General features: G+C 34.0%; 1 protein-coding gene and 1 pseudogene across 1 annotated transcript; one reads left to right on the top strand and one right to left on the bottom strand.

Moving 5' to 3' along the window:
• The first annotated feature begins 8,764 nt into the window (after positions 1-8,764).
• On the top strand, positions 8,765-10,375 carry LOC141696616 (putative disease resistance protein RXW24L). Its single transcript, XM_074500734.1, has 3 exons — positions 8,765-8,914; positions 9,002-9,103; positions 9,254-10,375. Exons 1-3 carry the CDS (start codon positions 8,765-8,767, stop codon positions 10,373-10,375), a joined length of 1,374 nt encoding a protein of 457 aa, XP_074356835.1.
• Positions 10,376-11,583: 1,208 nt separating this feature from the next.
• LOC141696615 (ABC transporter C family member 2-like) lies at positions 11,584-17,103 on the bottom strand (annotated as a pseudogene).
• Positions 17,104-17,930: the final 827 nt, after the last annotated feature.

Below are 17,930 nucleotides of genomic sequence, written 5' to 3'. Positions count from 1 at the left end.
AAAGCTGAAGATAAGCTGGTGAAAGATTTTGTTATGAATCATTATGGATTCAGATTGATCCAGTAATGCTGGTAAAGCTGGATGTTCTGTAAGTTGTAGTCAATAGTCTTATTAAACTCTTAATGCAATTGTACTTAAATGTTTTTGACATCATCAAATCTATAAACTTGTATATTTTGCATAATTTACAAGTTGGGGGAGATTATTAGATATATTTGAGATGTCATATCTAATATGTTTCATGTTTAGTTTTCAGATCTTAACAAACAGGAAATATCAATTCTTACTGAAATCAGGACTTACTGAAAGTCAGGACTTAAGGATATCAGAACTTAAGGTCATATCAGAACTTAAGTACTGGAGTACTCATAGTTAAGGAAGGAAGCTGATTTGCATTAGAAGATCAAGACTAAAACAAAGGAAGATATGCATGGAAAGAGTTAGAGGACTGAAATACTTATATAAGATATCTGATTAATATATTTTAGGAGACAGAATTATATTCCATATCAATTAGAAGTTATCTTGTAACTGTGTACTATATAAATACATACATAGGTTTATACTATATGTGTTATCATTATTGAGAAGATCATACATTGTAACCTAGCAGCTCTCGTGATATTTGTTCATCACTGAGAGAGAACAGTTCCATTGTAACAGAGTTTATTATATTGAATACATCTGTTTACTGTTACTTGTGTTTGAAATCGATTTGATTGTATTCTACACTGTATTCAACCCCCTTCTACTGTGTTGTGTGACCTAACATGGGGTTAATTATGTTGAGACATTTTCTCCCGTTGCCAAAATGACTACAGTTCATTTTGTTATCTCTCTTGCAGCTTCAAAAGGTTGGCTTGTTCACCAGATGGATGTTAAGAACGCATTTCTTCACAGTGATTAGAAAGAGGAGATTTACATGACTTTACCTCCTGGTTTATCATCATCTTTTTCGTACGTGTGCAAGTTAGAATAATCAATTTATGGATTGAAGCAATATTCCTGAACTTGGTTTGATAATTTCGAACCATGTTACTTCAGTTTTCATTTAAGCAAAGTCAATATGACCCATCCTTGTTTCTTTGCAAGACATCAACGGGCATTGTTCTTCTTCTTGTTTATGTTGACAATATTGTTATTACCGGGATAGATTCTACGTTAATTTCTTGTCTACAACATCATCTTCATGCCTCATTTCACATGAAAGATCTTGGTCCTCTTACTTATTTTTTGGGACTGTAAATTGATACTGATGCTTCTGGTATTTTTCTGCGTAAAATTAAATATACTCAAGATTTGCTTAAGTTAGTTGGTCTCCACGATGCCTCTCCTGTAGATACTCCATTAGAAGTTAACATGAAATACAGCAGAGAGGAAGGTGAATTACATTATGATTCTACTCTATATCGGCAATTAGTAGGTAGCTTGAACTACTTGACCATTACACGCCCGGATATTTCTTTTGCTGTTCAACAAGTCAGTCAATTCATGCAAAAGCCTCGTCATTTGCATTTAGCTGTTGTTCGTACTTCATCGTATCCTTCGATATCTTCCCTGGATACTTGGTCGTGGATTATTCTTCTCAGCTGGTGATCCTCTTCATCTTGTTGCATATAGTGATGTTGATTGGGCCGGTTGCCCCGACACTCGAAGATCTGTAACAGGTTGGTGCATGTTTCTTAGCAACCCTTTGATTTCTTGTAAGAGTAAAAAACAAGCTCGTCTTCAAAATCTTCTACTGAATCTGAATATCATGCTATCTTTGCTGCTGGTTCGGAGATTATTTGGCTTTGTGACTTCCTAGCTGAATTTGACTTCATCCAGTCTAACCCCACTCCGCTTTATGCTGATAACACTAGTGTAATTCAGATTGCTGCTAATCCAGTTTATCATGAGTGTACAAAGCATATTGAGGTGGATTGTCATTCCATTCGTGAAGCCTTTGACACTCGCACGATATCTCTTCCTCATGTTTTCACTACGATTCAAGTAGCTGAAATTTTTACTAAAGCTATAACACACCAACGTCATAAGTTCCCTGTTGGCAAATTAATGTTTCGTGACAAACCAACATCAATTTGAGGGGGGGTGATAATGTTAAGGCTTAAATTATAACATCAAATATCATGGTATATGTCATGCACTCTTGTAAATATATAGTCATTAATAGTATAGTTGTATATATGATTATATCTCCTGATTATTAGAAATTAGCCTAGATATTAGTGATTGTAATCGTTGATTTTGACCCTCGTATACCTCTTGTATGTATCTGAAATTTTATATAATGAAAGGACCTCACATATGGAGGACAATTCAATCCAAATTGTTACAGTCGATATTACCCATCTTACCCGGAAACCCACGGGCCTCCCCTATCTCTAATAAATGCCGAACATCATTTGAATTTGGTTTTCGCAAATATTCATTTTCAAAAACCAAAATAACATTGGCAACAAATTTTTTCAAGAATTCAATGGTAGTTGACTCGCCAATTCGCACGTAATCATCAACCGCCTCTGTAAACACTCAATATGCCAACATACGCATGACTGCAGTACATTTTTGTAGTGATGATAGTCCTTTTTTTCCAATGCATCAACCCTTTTCTGGAAATATGGATCGAAATTTGAGAGTGCATCTACAATGCGAAGAAATACATGTTTTCCCATTCGAAACCTTTTACGAAATATTTTTGAAGTATAGACTGAATTTTTCGCAAAATAATCTTTCACAAGACGTTCATGGCATGCTTTACGGTATCTATATATCATTTTTCGAGGAGTTGATGAAGATCCTTCCCCTTTAAGTTTTTAAAGAGATGAAGTCGATATTTCTCATATTCATTATCATCGTTAAACATCTCCTTAGAAAACTCTTTGTATATATCAATATTATCAGTCATGTTTGATGTACAACAGAATTCTATATATCGATGATCTTATATAGACTTTAAAATGAATTTATTTCTTTGAGAATGACTAAAACTCAAATAATACAATCTAAATACTAGAAACTAAACATTACAATCTAAACACTAGAAACCAAATACTAGAATCCAAACACAAAAATTTAAACACTATAATTAAACAAACTATTTTCTCTTTCTTATTTCTTCAACCAAAGATGTATGCACTTCACGTTGAGTTTCAGTCATTATAGTTGTGTCTGCCATAATAATCTTTAAGTCCATCTCTTTCACATGATTTTTATTAAATTCTTTCAACAGAGACAACTTCCTGCATTGAACATATCATTTCTTTATAGCGTTCAACATTCAGATCAATGACTTTCTTCATTTCTTTTCTTTTCCTCTTGGTTGCTTTTGTACCTTTAGGACGAACCGTTGATTCAACAATATTATTGTCATTCGGTGTTTCATTGGTAGCTGATGACGAATAAGCTCCAGAATCACTCAATTTTATTCTCTTTGTACTCCCGCTATTTTTTATATGAGGTCTCCACTTTGGTTGCCTCTGAAGTTCACTCCAATGCAACTCAAGTTACTTTTCTTGCCATGATTAGTTTTATGAAGACTACGAGCTTCCTCTATTATATTGTGCATGTTTGAACCACTTCCAACTACTTTCTGTGTTTTCTCGAAGCATGCTCCATATTTTTGAACTCCTTCATTGATTCTTTGCCATTTTTTTCTTATAGTCACAACGCCTCTTTTGATAAGATCCGGATTGCTTTCTTCACAATACTGATGAATCCATTCCCAAAATAATTCGCGCTTTTGATCAGTACCAATTAGTAGATTGATCGAGATATTTAACCAAGCACTTATTAAAAGCTTATCTTCTTCCCATTTTCATTGGACATTACTTTCTCGTATATCTTCAAATTCAACACTATTGTCATTTAAATGTATGACATCTCTACTATTAAAAATTGAAAATTGTGAATGCGGAGATCCTTGAACATCTATTGGTATTGGGTTATTTCTGAATTGTAGAAGTGATGTCGAAAAATGTTGACCATGTGGGAAAGGATACATTTGTTAATTTTGAGTAAATGGAAATAAATTTTTTAAAAATGAAAATATTGGATTAGGGGTTTGAAAATTGAAATTTTGTTGGTTTGAAAATTAAGCATTTTCCATATTAGCATTTTGAACAAATGGAAAATATGAATTTGTACAAGGAAATGGAAAATTTAAATTTGGAGCTCGATGATTAGTGTTTGAATTTTGGGAATTTGGAGGTTGAGAATTATTTGGATTCATGATTTTGGTGTACAAAAATTCCTAGAAAGATGAAGTTTAATATTAAAGGAATGAAATTGAGTTACTATTTATAACAAAAAATTAGTCGTTAAGTAATTCAACGGTTATATATTGATATATGTACAGTAACGGTTATATTTTAAAGTTACAAAAGAAAAAGGAGAAATATAAAATAACACTATTTAGTTACATTGGTTTGCGTGCTTGTAAATGGCCCCTGCCCTTCAAAGAGGTCAGTGCCCACTTTTTTTATTATGTTCCAACGCTACTGAACTGCCCATTTACTCATTGTTCTTATCGATGCGGGAGTTGGGCACTTAAAAATGCACCATTGCAGGTGCTCTTAAGTTGACGTTCAGGCCTAAGAGCATCCACAACGCGAAGGACCAGTTTTTCAATTTTTAGAACCCGCATAAATTTCAAGTAAGAAAAAGTAGGTCCAAAAGAAGAAGTGGTCAATACACTCCAACATGTAACCCGTTTCACGCTTTTCAAAATAATATTTTCATATTTTGTAAGTACTTTTATATTGATTAACTAAACTTAGTTTGGCAGAGTGCATATGCTTTATCAACTTTCATATTTTAAATAATAAAAATATTTAAGTGGGATGAGACCCGGTTGGAGGGCCTGCCTACTTTTTTTTTTTATTCCAACAACAAGTGACACCCGGTTGGAGGGCCTGCCCACTTTCTTTTATTTCCAACAAGTGACCCTGGGTTTCACATGTTAACAACACTTCACGCGGATCGAGACATGAAGCGGGTCTTCGCTTTGGTTGCTGTAAACTCTAATTAAGCTACGGACAATAAATTAAATAATTTTTGTTATTTTCTGATTCATAATTTCAACATTTGTGTTTTAGAAATATTTAAAAAAATTATATGTGCAGCGCCATGTAAAGTAGTGTTTTTCAATAAAAAATAAGTAGTGTTTTTTCCTAAAACAATACTTTATCTTACATTTTAATCTTAAATTTATTAAAGTCTCCTATGTATATTATCAAAATATTGTTTTCGAATCATCACATATATTACCCGTAAGGGTTGACTCACTTGGTTAAAGAGGGTATAACTATCCTCTTAGTCACATGTTCGAATCCCACGGAAGAGAATTTATGATTATGCCTCCTGAGGCAGAGACTGTCGCACCCGAAGAATAGCGGCTACGAGTTACCTATGATATAAAAAAATTATCACATATATTAATTTTTTATTTAAACCATATCTCATTTCAATGTAGCAAGCTAACTTGAAAATTGTCCATGTGGTTTCATACATTAAACTACAAATAACAATTAAACTACAAAAAAACCATTGATCTTTTATATTATTTGTACTTGTACATATATTTTTACTATTTCGGAAATTTACCAAATATTGACAATATTAGTTAGTAACTTCACGACAATCAACCAATTCCAATGGGTAAGTTACCAAGATTATATTACCACATCAATTTCGACAACTTATTATCAATCCCTATTGGAGATGTTTATGAGCCTCCAAATCCATTTCTTATAAATGTTATAAAATATTAGAATTTTAGTAATTTAGGATATTATTAAGGATGATAACTATCAACTTGTGTATAATATACAAAAAAGTGATAAATAATGATATATCAAATACAAAATAAACATAATTTAAGCATAATCCGTAAAGTACTCATGATTTTCTTAACATAAAACTTACTTCCGTCATAATATGAAGGTAATTAGGTAAGAGATTGTTCATGTATAAAAGGAAGTAACAAACCGGCAAAAAAAAGAATAATGTGTAGGAAGTAAAAATAATGCCTTCATTACGACTGTTTCTCCTTCAATTACTAATCAAAAGGTTAGCTCTCTGATGTGCACAGACTCTCGCGCATGGGATTGGGAAGTAATTTCAGATATCTTTAATGTAACAGACCAAGAGAGAATTCAGGCAACCAGCATCGAAGCCGAGCTGAATACTGATGTTTTGCAGTGGGAAGAAGACATTACGGGGCAGTACACTGTTAAGAGTGCCTACAAATTATTACAGGTGAAGAAAGAAGTGCATGGACAGCAGAGTGGTAATTTTATCTGGAAAGGCCTCTGGCAAGTGAAGGCGCCTCGGAAAGCTTTAGATGTATTATGGAGAGCTTTGTCGCTGTGTTTACCTACAAAAGCTCAGTTACACCAGAAACGGGTCAACATTGATACTATATGTGAAGTCTGTCGAACTGAGGTTGAAGATACATCACATATCTTCCTTCGATGTCCGTTTGCAGTTCAATGTTGGGAGATTCTACAACCTTCTGCTATACGCGGACATATTTGGGAGTTTGCAAGCTGGTTTGAGCGATGTTTTTTGAAGGAGGCAATGGACAACAGGGCAAGGATGGCTACGCTTTGTTGGTCAATATGGCGATTCAGAAATGATGTGGTTTGGAACAAAAAAATTTCTTCGCCGGAAAGAATAGTTGCAGCTACTACAGATTATCTTTCACAATGGAAGATGGCCCAGAATAGATTCTACACGGTTCCTCTTCAGCCGTCAGTTCATGGAGATGGAGCAGTGAAATGGGTGAAGCCTCAACAGCATACAGTGAAGATCACAGTAGATGCAGCCATTTTTGAGGAGATACCAGCCACAGGGATGGGATTAATAGCCAGAGATCATACAGGTGGGCTCCTTTGGGCGAAAACGAAGCTGGTACAGGAACTCATGCATCCTAGTATGGCGGAAGCAGTTGCTATTAAGGAAGCTTTAAGTTGGCTGAAGAATCTGGGTTGGGAGAGTGTTATAATTGAATCTGATTGCCTTGTTGCAATCCAGAGCATTCGTAGTTCAATTAAAATGCGCTCAAGGTTTGGACGTGTTATCGAGGAGTGCAGGAAGATGGTTGAAGACTCAAACAACACGAAGTTGTATTTCATTAAACGGTCTGCGAATAGGTCGGCACATGAGCTTGCTCGTATGTCACATATGTATCCTGATCGTAGTTTTGACCGAAGTTCTATTCCGGTCATGGTGAATGATTGTATCTTGCTTGATTCAGTTGATTAATGAGAACTCCGCATTTTAGTCAAAAAAAAAAATAGTTAGTTTTTCTGAAATCAAGTTTAAACTCGATAAACTTGAGAGAATTTGATAGCTCATAAACTCGTTAAGAGCTTGAACTCGTTGACCATACGAGTAGTTGAGTTCAAGTTTATACACAATTCATCATCTTAAATTTGATAATTTTTATATTTGATTCAACTCAACTCTATAAAGAAAAACTTGACTCAGTTTTGAGAAACAAAAACTAGCCTTGACAGTTGACATGCTAGAATTATACCCATAATATTACTTTTTCACCAATCATCATGTTTATCAAATTAGAACGATAAGGAGAAAAGTTGCTAAATCTTGAATCTTGATGACAAGAGTATTACAAGGGCTATTCAGTTACAAAAATTTGAGACTATGCAAAACTGTGACCTATGTATATATTAAATTGTAAAATGCACTCACTCAAAATTTCTTATCTACCTAACTTGGTTGGTGTTCAGACATAAAATGAAAAAATTTCTTTATTAATATAAAAATGAGTTTATAATTTATTAATTATAATTATAATTTATTTATCCATCATCAAGACTCACTTTGCAGGTTTAGCTTGGGTTTCCATTTCACAAAAGTGGAAAACGAGACAAGTGTTGCAGAGAATCAGCTAGTGGACAAAGACAAGCTAGTGGAGAATCAGCTAAATATCCAGCAAAAGAAAAAATGTTTGATAGTAGTTGATGACATTTGGTCAAATGATGCTTGGGATTCTATAAAGGCGGCATTCAATGCTGGAAAATCTTTAAGAAAATTAATGCTTACGAGTCGTAATATTGATGTTGCTGAGTACATAAATCCAAAAGGATTCATTCACCAACCAGAATGTCTAAGCCCAGATCAAAGTTGGGAGCTACTTCAGTTGAAAGCGCTTCCTACAAGAGGAGGTTATCTAGGTCCATATGTAATTTACACGCATTCATTATGTTTCATTTCATATGTTAAGTAAAACTAGACTTGGAAAATCCAATAAAATACTCTAAAACTTCTAGAATATTGACAATAAATATAGTTAAACCAATTTTAGAACTTACAAAAAATCAGTTGCAGAAGAATATGTTGCATAGTGTCAAATCACTGTCTTGCCTATTTCTAACTGTTTCATTTTAACTTAATTAATAGGCCAATCTCAATATTTTGTAGGCTTATACAAATATTTCTTGTTGTTTTGTCTGTTACAGACATTGCTAGAGATTATAAAAGGATGGAAAAAATGGGAAGAGAAATGGTTAGAAATTGTGGCGGTCTTCCACTAGCTATAATGATTTTGGGGGGAATTCTCGTAACAAAACCGACCTTTGATGAGTGGAAGAAGGTGTGCGATGATAGTATATCATCTCTAAAAGAAGGGAAGGGGTTTGGAAAAAACCAACAAGAACAACTGTTTGACAATTTAATTCTGAGTTACAACGTTTTGCCCCCTCAACTGAAACCATGCTTTTTATATTTGAGTAAATTTATGGAAGATGAATGGACAGATGCAGAAACTTTATATCAGTTATGGATTGCCGAGGGAATAGTACTATCAAGTGACAAAAGGAAAGGAGAGACGATAATACAAGTCGCTAAATCTTACATGGGAGAACTGGTCCATAGGAGTATGGTTCAAGTGAGATTTAATGATTTGGAATCATCGCTTACGAAATTCAAAAGTTGTTCTCTGCATGACCTTATGAGAGACCTATCATTATTCCAGGCAAAAGGAGAAGATTTTTTCGAAGCAATTGATATTGGGGAAGGAAATGACTTGAATCTCAATCGTTATGATGTCTCTCGGGTTGCTAAAACTAGACAGCTTGTATTTTATGATAAAAGAGTCATAGAAGCTAATTCTTACTTTTCCAGGAAACCGAATCACCAACAATACCGATCAATTTTATTTCGAAATGTGGATCATGAAGATGAAAGTCAGTAACTACGATTGGGACTGTATTTTGCCAATTTTAAGTTACTAAGAGTTTTATCTCTTGAAAACATAAGACATCCTCAACGATCTGTTTCCGGTGCCTTTTTTGGTACTAATATCGGAAGAGTATTAGGCAGCCTTGTTTACTTGCGCTATCTCAGTCTAAGGGGTTCTAATTTGATAACTTTTCCATGGATACATAACTTGGTGCTGCTACAGACTCTCAACCTAAATGTGCCGGATGATAATTTTAAGTCACCGGTGTCAAGTAATGATTTGGGCAAGTTGTCATTTTTGCGTCATTTGTATTTACCTCCTTGGGTCTCTCTCCAATTACTGAAGAATACCAAATTAAGGTTCAATGGACTGAGCAAATTAGAGACACTCGAAAATTTCAATACTGAGTGGTGTGAGATTAAGAATCTGCCAAAATTATCCGGTCTTCGGAGACTAACGCTGAAAGCAGAGGGTGGTTATGATGATGTGAAAGAGATGTTAAAGTACTTATCTGATTTAGCCTTGTCATCAAATTCCTCTGTCCTGTACTTGAGCCTTGTTATACGGATATCTGGTGATCCAGGATGGAGAAATGATCCAGACATGATCAGACAGTTGTTTTGGAATCATAAGTTCAGCCTTCAGGAATTAGAAATGCATGGAAAGCTCCCAGAGTTGTGTGAAATATTTGAGCAGCAGCAACAACTTAATCATAATCATATTGATGTGTCGTTGATTCGTATCACCAAGTTAACCTTACGGAAATCGTGCCTGGAGGAAGACCCAATGCGAGTACTGAAGAAGATTCCAACTTTGAGGGATTTGAAATTATTTTATGGCGCATATAAAGGAAAGGAAATGGTATGCTCAGCCATGGGTTTCCCAAGACTCACCCGGCTTCATCTGGGGAATCTTGACAATTTTGAAAGTTGGAGGGTGGAGAAAGGAAGCATGCCTCTTCTTCAAGATTTGTTTATTCATACTTGTCTAAAGTTGGAGGAGCTTCCCGAAGAACTCATATTTCTCAATTGTCTTCGAGAACTAATATTGTGGAAGATGCCTTCAGGATTGTATGATAGGGTTCTCCTGGAAAATGGTGAACAAGGACCCGAATTTTACAAGGTCGCTCATATCCCTAATCTTGTCATTGTAGACAGAGAAGGTTAATTCACGATTTCCGCTGGATAATAGTCTGTTTTCCTGATTTTTTTCAAATAATATAAAACGGGTAAAACCTTACCCATCTTTATCTGTGGTCTCTTGATAATTTTGAAAGTTTGAGAGTGGAGAAAGAAAATATGCCTGTTCTTCAAGAGTTGTATGTTTATGAATGTCCAAAGTTGGAGGAGCTTAAGGACTCATTTTTTAGCAGCACAGTATAATGAAACTTGACATGTATATTTTAAACTGTAAAATATATTATGTTCAGCAGCCTTAGAAGTAGCCAGTAGATTACATTCTTAAATGAAGAACAAGATTTTGTACATCAGCAGATTACAATCTCCAGGAATATCTCTTAACTACATCTCAATCTGGTCCCAATTAATAGTGTTGTCTCCGAAAACGTTCGTTGAATGTTGAAGTCTGTTTCGACCTAACCTACTCATCAATGAAAGACCTGACAATTTGAGTTATAAGATATCATAGTGAGTTGCAGTCTGAATGTGTGTATTAGAGAATTGTAGTAGTGCAAGGTGAATGACCATGCTCTTTTGGTTTCATGAATAGGATTCCGGTAACACCCCAGTCCCACATTAGTCCCACATTGAACACATGGCCACTTTGTATTTGACATAAATTAAGTTAAACTTTGAAGTGCACAAACAAAATAATTATTTTTGGGGGCAAGTGACGGGCTCATGAATTATCTAAGTTGGTCGCAATGAGGGATTATTTAGCGGTCAGATTCAAAATAGACCAGGGGCGGAACAAGGAATCTAACATGGGGGACCAAAATAAATAAAAGTAGAAAACATACAGATTTATTTGAGATGTGCACGCATTTCTTTGATCAAATAAAAAGAATCAATGATCTCCTCGGCAGAACGCATTTCTTTGATCAAATAAAAAGAATCAATGATCTCCTCGGCAGAAATGGTCTCCGCAATCTCCTTTTCAATATACACTATCAAATAATCCCTAAGAATTTCATCTTCCAATTGAGGCTCAACTCCATCTCCAGTGACGCGGCAGAAGGTTCTTCATCTTCACAAGTAGTTGTTTGCTTCTTCTTGGGTTGAAAATAGGATGTAATCTTTTTTATCTTATGTATAGTGTGTATCGGCGGTTTTGGGACCGGAGCAGAACAACTGAACAACAACAAGTATGTTCTGTTTTTAGACTTTAGTTTTAAGCATCTTCTTTTTTGTTTCAAATTATATGCTGTGTACTAAACTTCGCAAGTATTGAGCATTTGCGGCCCCTGTGCTTTCAACCATCTTGGAGAAAGAGCTTTATTCATTAAGAAGTAGTGCTTTAGGGGTATCACACTCCAGGACCTGATACATGCACATTTATCATTAAAACATAGCTATCCTGAACTGTGAAGAAAAAACAACAAATCTGCATTTTGGACAAATGCGAGTTGGTGCAAAACTAAATATAAAGTAAAGACACGAGATATATTTCATACCTGACCCACATCTAGCAAAAGAATTTGATTGCAATCAATAATTGTATTTAGTCGATGAGCAACAATGAGCATCATCCAAAATTTGAATTCTTCACGAATAGTTTTTTGGATTAGTGCATCAGTCCTAACATTAACAGCAGTTGTTGCTTCATCGAGAACAAGAACCTTTGATCTACGAAGCAATGCACGAGCAAGACTTAGTAGTTGTCTCTGCCTAACACTGAAATTTTCCCCTGCCTCCGATATCTTGACAAGTTGAACCAAAGATATAACTCTTAGTTGAAAAAGAGATAAAACAGGGTAGGTATAATACCAAGAACCTTCGAGTTCTGCAATTCAGATTGCTCAGACTTTGTCTTGAAAATCTGATGGTAGAATTATTATAAGTATATAAGAAACGACATAAGAAAATATATCTCACTGACGCACCTGTGGCCCCTAATCCCTTCTTTATGCATATTAAAATTGAGCAAATATTCGGAAAGTTAAGGTAAAAAAATTACGAAATAATTTTGCTGGAGTAACAGTAGGTATGGCCTCTAATGAACCTTAAAAATGTTCTTTAACTTGCGGAAGTTGGTGCAATATTCGGGATATCGCATGTAATTATTTTTATCAATAAATAATTTTTATATGATTTTTGGTGAATTATCTGATGATTGGTGTGGACATGTGGATGCTTATATATGATAAAGTATAAGTATGTTAATTTTGGTCTGACCAGAATAAAATATAGATAATTACGGTATTTTTCTGGTAATTTTTGGACTGTTATATGATTTTATATTGATTTATTAATTTATTAATTATTTTCTGAATAATTACCAAATTATTTTATAAAGCCGGGAATTGTCCGACTTCAACCGTTTTTACGTTTTTACAACCCGAAACTTTTCCGAAAACTCCTTCCTAACCTAATCTGGTAATTCCGGATATTTTCCGTGTTTTGACTTTTTCAATCCGGATTACGGTTTGACCCGTGCACGGCCCGGCGCAAGATTTTCGATACGATAATCATTTCGGTAAACCAACAGAACCCGTATTCTCGAAAGACGGGATATTATTACATTATTTTCGTATAAAGTGTTTTATAAAAAGCCCGGTTTGGATAATTATCCAATACGGGTATCAAATCGGATCTTTTTTGCAGTTACTTAGCGGCTAAGCAACTAATTTAACGATCCAAAACGAAACAATATTCCAAAAATATATATAGCCCTTTTATCATTTCATTTTATTCGTATAATCACAATCAGTCAGTAAAACCCCGTAAAATACAGAGAAAATATCGAATTCATGCCGCGTTCTTTAGAATCAAACGTACGAACGAAGGCGTTATCGAACTCCGATTCGGGCGTGCAATATATCAAATCGAAGCTCTCGAAAATACCTTTCTGAATCAACCATCCATTTTTGTGCAGAAATCAAGGTATTTTTCTGATTTAATTATTTTATTTCGAATTATTTATGAATTAAAATAGGAATTTTTGTTCTTGATGTTGTTTGTGTGATTTGATGGAATAATCTTGTAAATAATTTTCTCCTGATCAATTTGGTATATTATATGTCAAAAATAGAGTTCAATAACATGTAGAAAATTGAGTTTGATTCTCGAATTCAAAAATTAGGGTTTATAGAGTTTGAATGTTCTTAATTGGAATTTGGGTTTTTCTTTGTTTGGGGTTATGTGTTGAAATTGAGGGCACTAATGAATAGATCGTGGAGCAGGGAGTTAAATGGTATAAACAAATTGAACAAAGGATTTCGGGAAGGGCCTCGCCGGAGTTTGACTCGACGGCGGCGTAACTTTTCTTGCCGCATTTCTGAATTAATCGTTGATCTTTTGCTCGATTTGAATACATATATGTGTTGCTGGGATGTAGGGGAACAATCCCCCTGAATTTGGTTCGATTCTGGAGATTTTCCGGCCTCCGGAAAAGCTGCCGGCGGGAAGGTCGGGGAAGACGACCAGGGGTGTCAAATTGCAGTTTGGCCCTTGGAAGTCTCCCTTATTTACAAAACTCGTATTTTAATTTTAAAAACGTACAAAAACAGGATTTCTGTTTACTTTATTTTGAAAATGATATTTTTATTATTTTAAAAATCAGAAAAAATATTTATTTAATTATTTTAAATTCAGAAAATTATTTTAATTATTTATTTGTTCAAAAATAAATCAAAATTATTTTATTAATTAATTTTAATTAGTTTTTAATTATTTTAATTAATTATTAATTAATTTTAATTGATTTAATAATTAGATTTAATTATTTAAAAATTGATTTACAAATTCCGAAAAATAGTTCGAGCTTTAAAATATTATTTTAAATTATTTTCAAGGCTCGATAATTATTATAAAATTATTTTAGAGTCAGATTCGGGTGTTCATACCCTATTATTTAATTATAAAATGATTCAGAATCCCGTTTTAATTCCGAAATATGTTCAAAAATTTGTATTAAATACTTGGAAAATCATTTTAACCCCGAATCTTCTTTGAAAAATCATTTTGATTGAATACCTTACGTGTTATGTGCTACATGCTAACTAATTGATGCGTTATATGCCTATGTGGTCATGGTTTGACTGTTTTAGTCATAACTTTCAAACCGTAAATCGGATTTGGATGAAACGAAGGGTAGATAAAAGCCTATAACGTCTATGTGACGATTAGAATAATATGAGTATGAATAATTGATAGATACTTGTGATGCCTAGCAGAGTCAGCAAGGCATAGGAAAGGAAACCAGTGATCCATAAATAGAATCGAAGCGTAGAAAGAGAAGGCAAGTGATTGATAAATAGAAGCAAGATATAGAAAGAGAAGGAAAGTGGTTGATGAGTAAAACTATTAGATGAGTACAAGTAAAGTGGAAATCGTCGGTGATAAGGCAAGTACTTCTAAACCTTCTTCAAGATATATTGCAAACATTTTCGAACTTTCTCATAACATGTTGCTATTATTCAAAATAACTCTTGTTTTATATTGCAAACGCTTTAAACTATTTAACCTTGAACCCTGATTCTTATTGATTTTGAGCCATAAGCCTTAATCTTCATAAACCATTGATTGTTGAATTCTCAGATACGAGCCAGACACATACGATACTACTCCACAAATACATATCTACCACATAATGATTTATGATATTGAATTGCTTGACATACCAACACTTATTCCTTGTTTAACAGAAGACCAATCCTTGGAACCCTTGGTCTTCTACTTTCTGATTATTTCCTTTATTGAAAGCCAATTTTTTGAATTTCTTATTATATCTTCATGGTATTGTGAATCACCCTATGCTTCAAGATAAATGTTGTTTATGATTCAGCTTGTTGATTTACATTGGTTATCATTTTTAAATTATTTTAGAATTGGATGGTTTTATAAATATGGACCGGATTCGTGGTCGGAACAGATTCGTGGTCGGAACAGATTCGTGGTCATAGTAGGCCAATGCGTGCCTTGGATCCAGTATATAGAGCAAAGCTGGGAGCCTTGCTCGGGGTTAGTGCGTGACTGATCAGCAACCTAACCTTGGTTTTTTTTAAATGAAAAGTGAATATCCAATTCTAATCATTGCTTATTCAGAAACTTGATTCTTCTGAATCATTTCAATTGGTTATTGTTTAACCCTCGTTATTGCTATTATGACTTGTTGAGCTAGTTAGCTCACTCTTGCAAATCTTTTTGTATTTTCAACAGTTGAAAAAGAAAGTGTTGGTAACGAGGATTCTCTGTCCAGTGTGCGAGCTAGAGTTTCCGGTTAAGTTGGATCGAGCTAGTAGGAGCTTTATAATGTAGATGAGTTATGCAAGATTGTAACAATGATATCATTAGCAATTGTAAATTGAACTAATTGGGATTTGGTACGATGTAATAAAAGTTAAGGTTGTGGCTTGTTTTCATACTTTAACCTGTTGCGATCCGTGGTCGTGTAAAGAAGGGTCAATGCATATAATACTTTATATACAGGTTTAAATATGGTGTGTGTGTGTGTGTTGTGGTCCCAAAACTTCTGACCCGGGTTTGGAGAGCGTTACAGTTGTCTTTCTGAATGGTATTATTAAATGACAGGATCTTCTTACGTAAATATAAGGCATAATCTCATGCAAGAAGTTTATGGTCTCATAAAAAAGAATCTTATAATTTTGTGTTGTTCTGATTAAATGAAATGTATAATATAAAAAATATATGCTACATGAATTGACCTACACTTTAGCAATAATCCTTAGTTCCAACAAGGAAAATCTTTGTGTATTACTTCACCTCCTCAAAGAGACATTTCAAAAACAGTTTTCCAAACATACATGATACACCTGATATTAGTAAGAAATGGAGAATCACGGACACAAAAGTTTCTAAGCTAGTTAAAGTACAAGCGATGGATTCAATTCTACATTAAAGATAGAAATCATTCACTGTCTTACCTACTGAGTAGTCAAGAAATTTAAACTTATGCCCCATAGAAAACATAGAGATTTTTTATAATCAAGATAAAATGTTTTGAAATACGATTGAAAGGTAACACAACTTGTTCTGAAAATAAGTGTACATTATCAATCCAATATATTAAAAACACTCGGTTTTATGCTTAAATACCTCTGTGTCCAGCCCCAAGGAATTCCTCCTAATGACATCCTTTAAATGTGCCCTCTCTAGCGATTCCCATAAATCAGCATCATTGTGTTCATCGAAGGGATCAAGATTGAATCTCACGGTTCCTTGACGAATAAAAAAGACATTAAGAAAATAGACGCTCAAGGGCATAAGGTTTTTATATAAATAAAACTCCTCAAAACATATCCTCCTAATTTGATTAAAGACTCAGGTATTGCCCACCACCCCTAAAATAAGTTTTAGGCTTTGCTGCTGAATATGATCAAAATACCTGTGCTTTGCACATGCTATATGTTTGTATTAATATAAAACATAAAAGTCGTCAGAGAATGGATATGCTTAGAGTGTCATCCTTATGTTCTACAGAAACAAGATTTACTATTATCGGAAGGTGCCACTGTCGGGGCCGAATTGACCCAAGTCCATTATATTTTGGCTTCTTCTGTTCTGCAGAACTTTCTGACAACACAAAAAATAAAACAGATGACTTCTTATAGGTTTACCTGAAAATAGAACTGGCGCCTGTGGTATAATACCAAGAACCTTCTGAAGATCTGTCAATCCGAATTTCGAAACATCATAATCATCTATCCAAATTATTCCCTTTTTCAGTTCAACAATTCGGAATAAAGCATTAAGCATTAATATTTGTTGGGATTTAATCTAAACTTATTTGTTTTAGTTGTTATTATTTAATAATTATTATGTTGAGTTTTTTATTTACATGACTTGGTCATGCAGCAGTAGAGGGTTTTTAGGAAGTTTGAATAAGGTCTCAGTAGTGGATACGTGTTAGTAGTCGTGTCAGTAGTTGTGTCTGTTTTCATGCAGTAGTTGTGTCTGTTTTCATGCCACCTTGTTAGGCATCAGTTTCTATTTATTAACGTTGTAACCATCTTTTTTATTATCACTGATAATACATTTTGTTTTTCCAGTTTTACAAGAATAAACACCTTTGTGTGTATATTTGTATTGCAGTGTTCAGTTTCTACAATATTATTGTCCATGGAGTCTACGTTAATCTTGGCCATCCGATCATAGGCTTTATATGCACGAATAGATGACAAGCCATTTAATGCTTCTCCAAACTGGGCATAGACAGGAGATCTGGTTATAGAATCTAAGTGCTTCACTTCACGCGCTGTACTCTGCAAGGTCCAGTGTGAAATTTTGATTACTTGAGGAAGAAAAATGATGTTTTACGAGACTTCTTTGTCATATCTATGCACCAGAATCCAGATATAAAACACTTTCACTTGATATGAACATTATCAAATCGACTTCTATTTTATAAATTTTATTTTATTTTTAGTTAGTGTTCATCTAATCGTCATACAATAAAAATATTTTTAAAATGATTTGTAAATTATATTAAAAATTTATTAAGTTAAGTAAAATAACTTATACTTATTTTTAATTTTGGAAAAACTACAAACTACTAAATAAATTACTAACATGAATTGACTTAT

The sequence above is a fragment of the Apium graveolens genome, chromosome 11 (genome assembly GCF_009905375.1).
Source record: "Apium graveolens cultivar Ventura chromosome 11, ASM990537v1, whole genome shotgun sequence".
NCBI classification, from domain to species: Eukaryota; Viridiplantae; Streptophyta; class Magnoliopsida; order Apiales; family Apiaceae; genus Apium; species Apium graveolens.
Note: the sequence above shows the minus strand (reverse complement) of the source record. Positions and strands in the feature narration are given on the sequence as shown.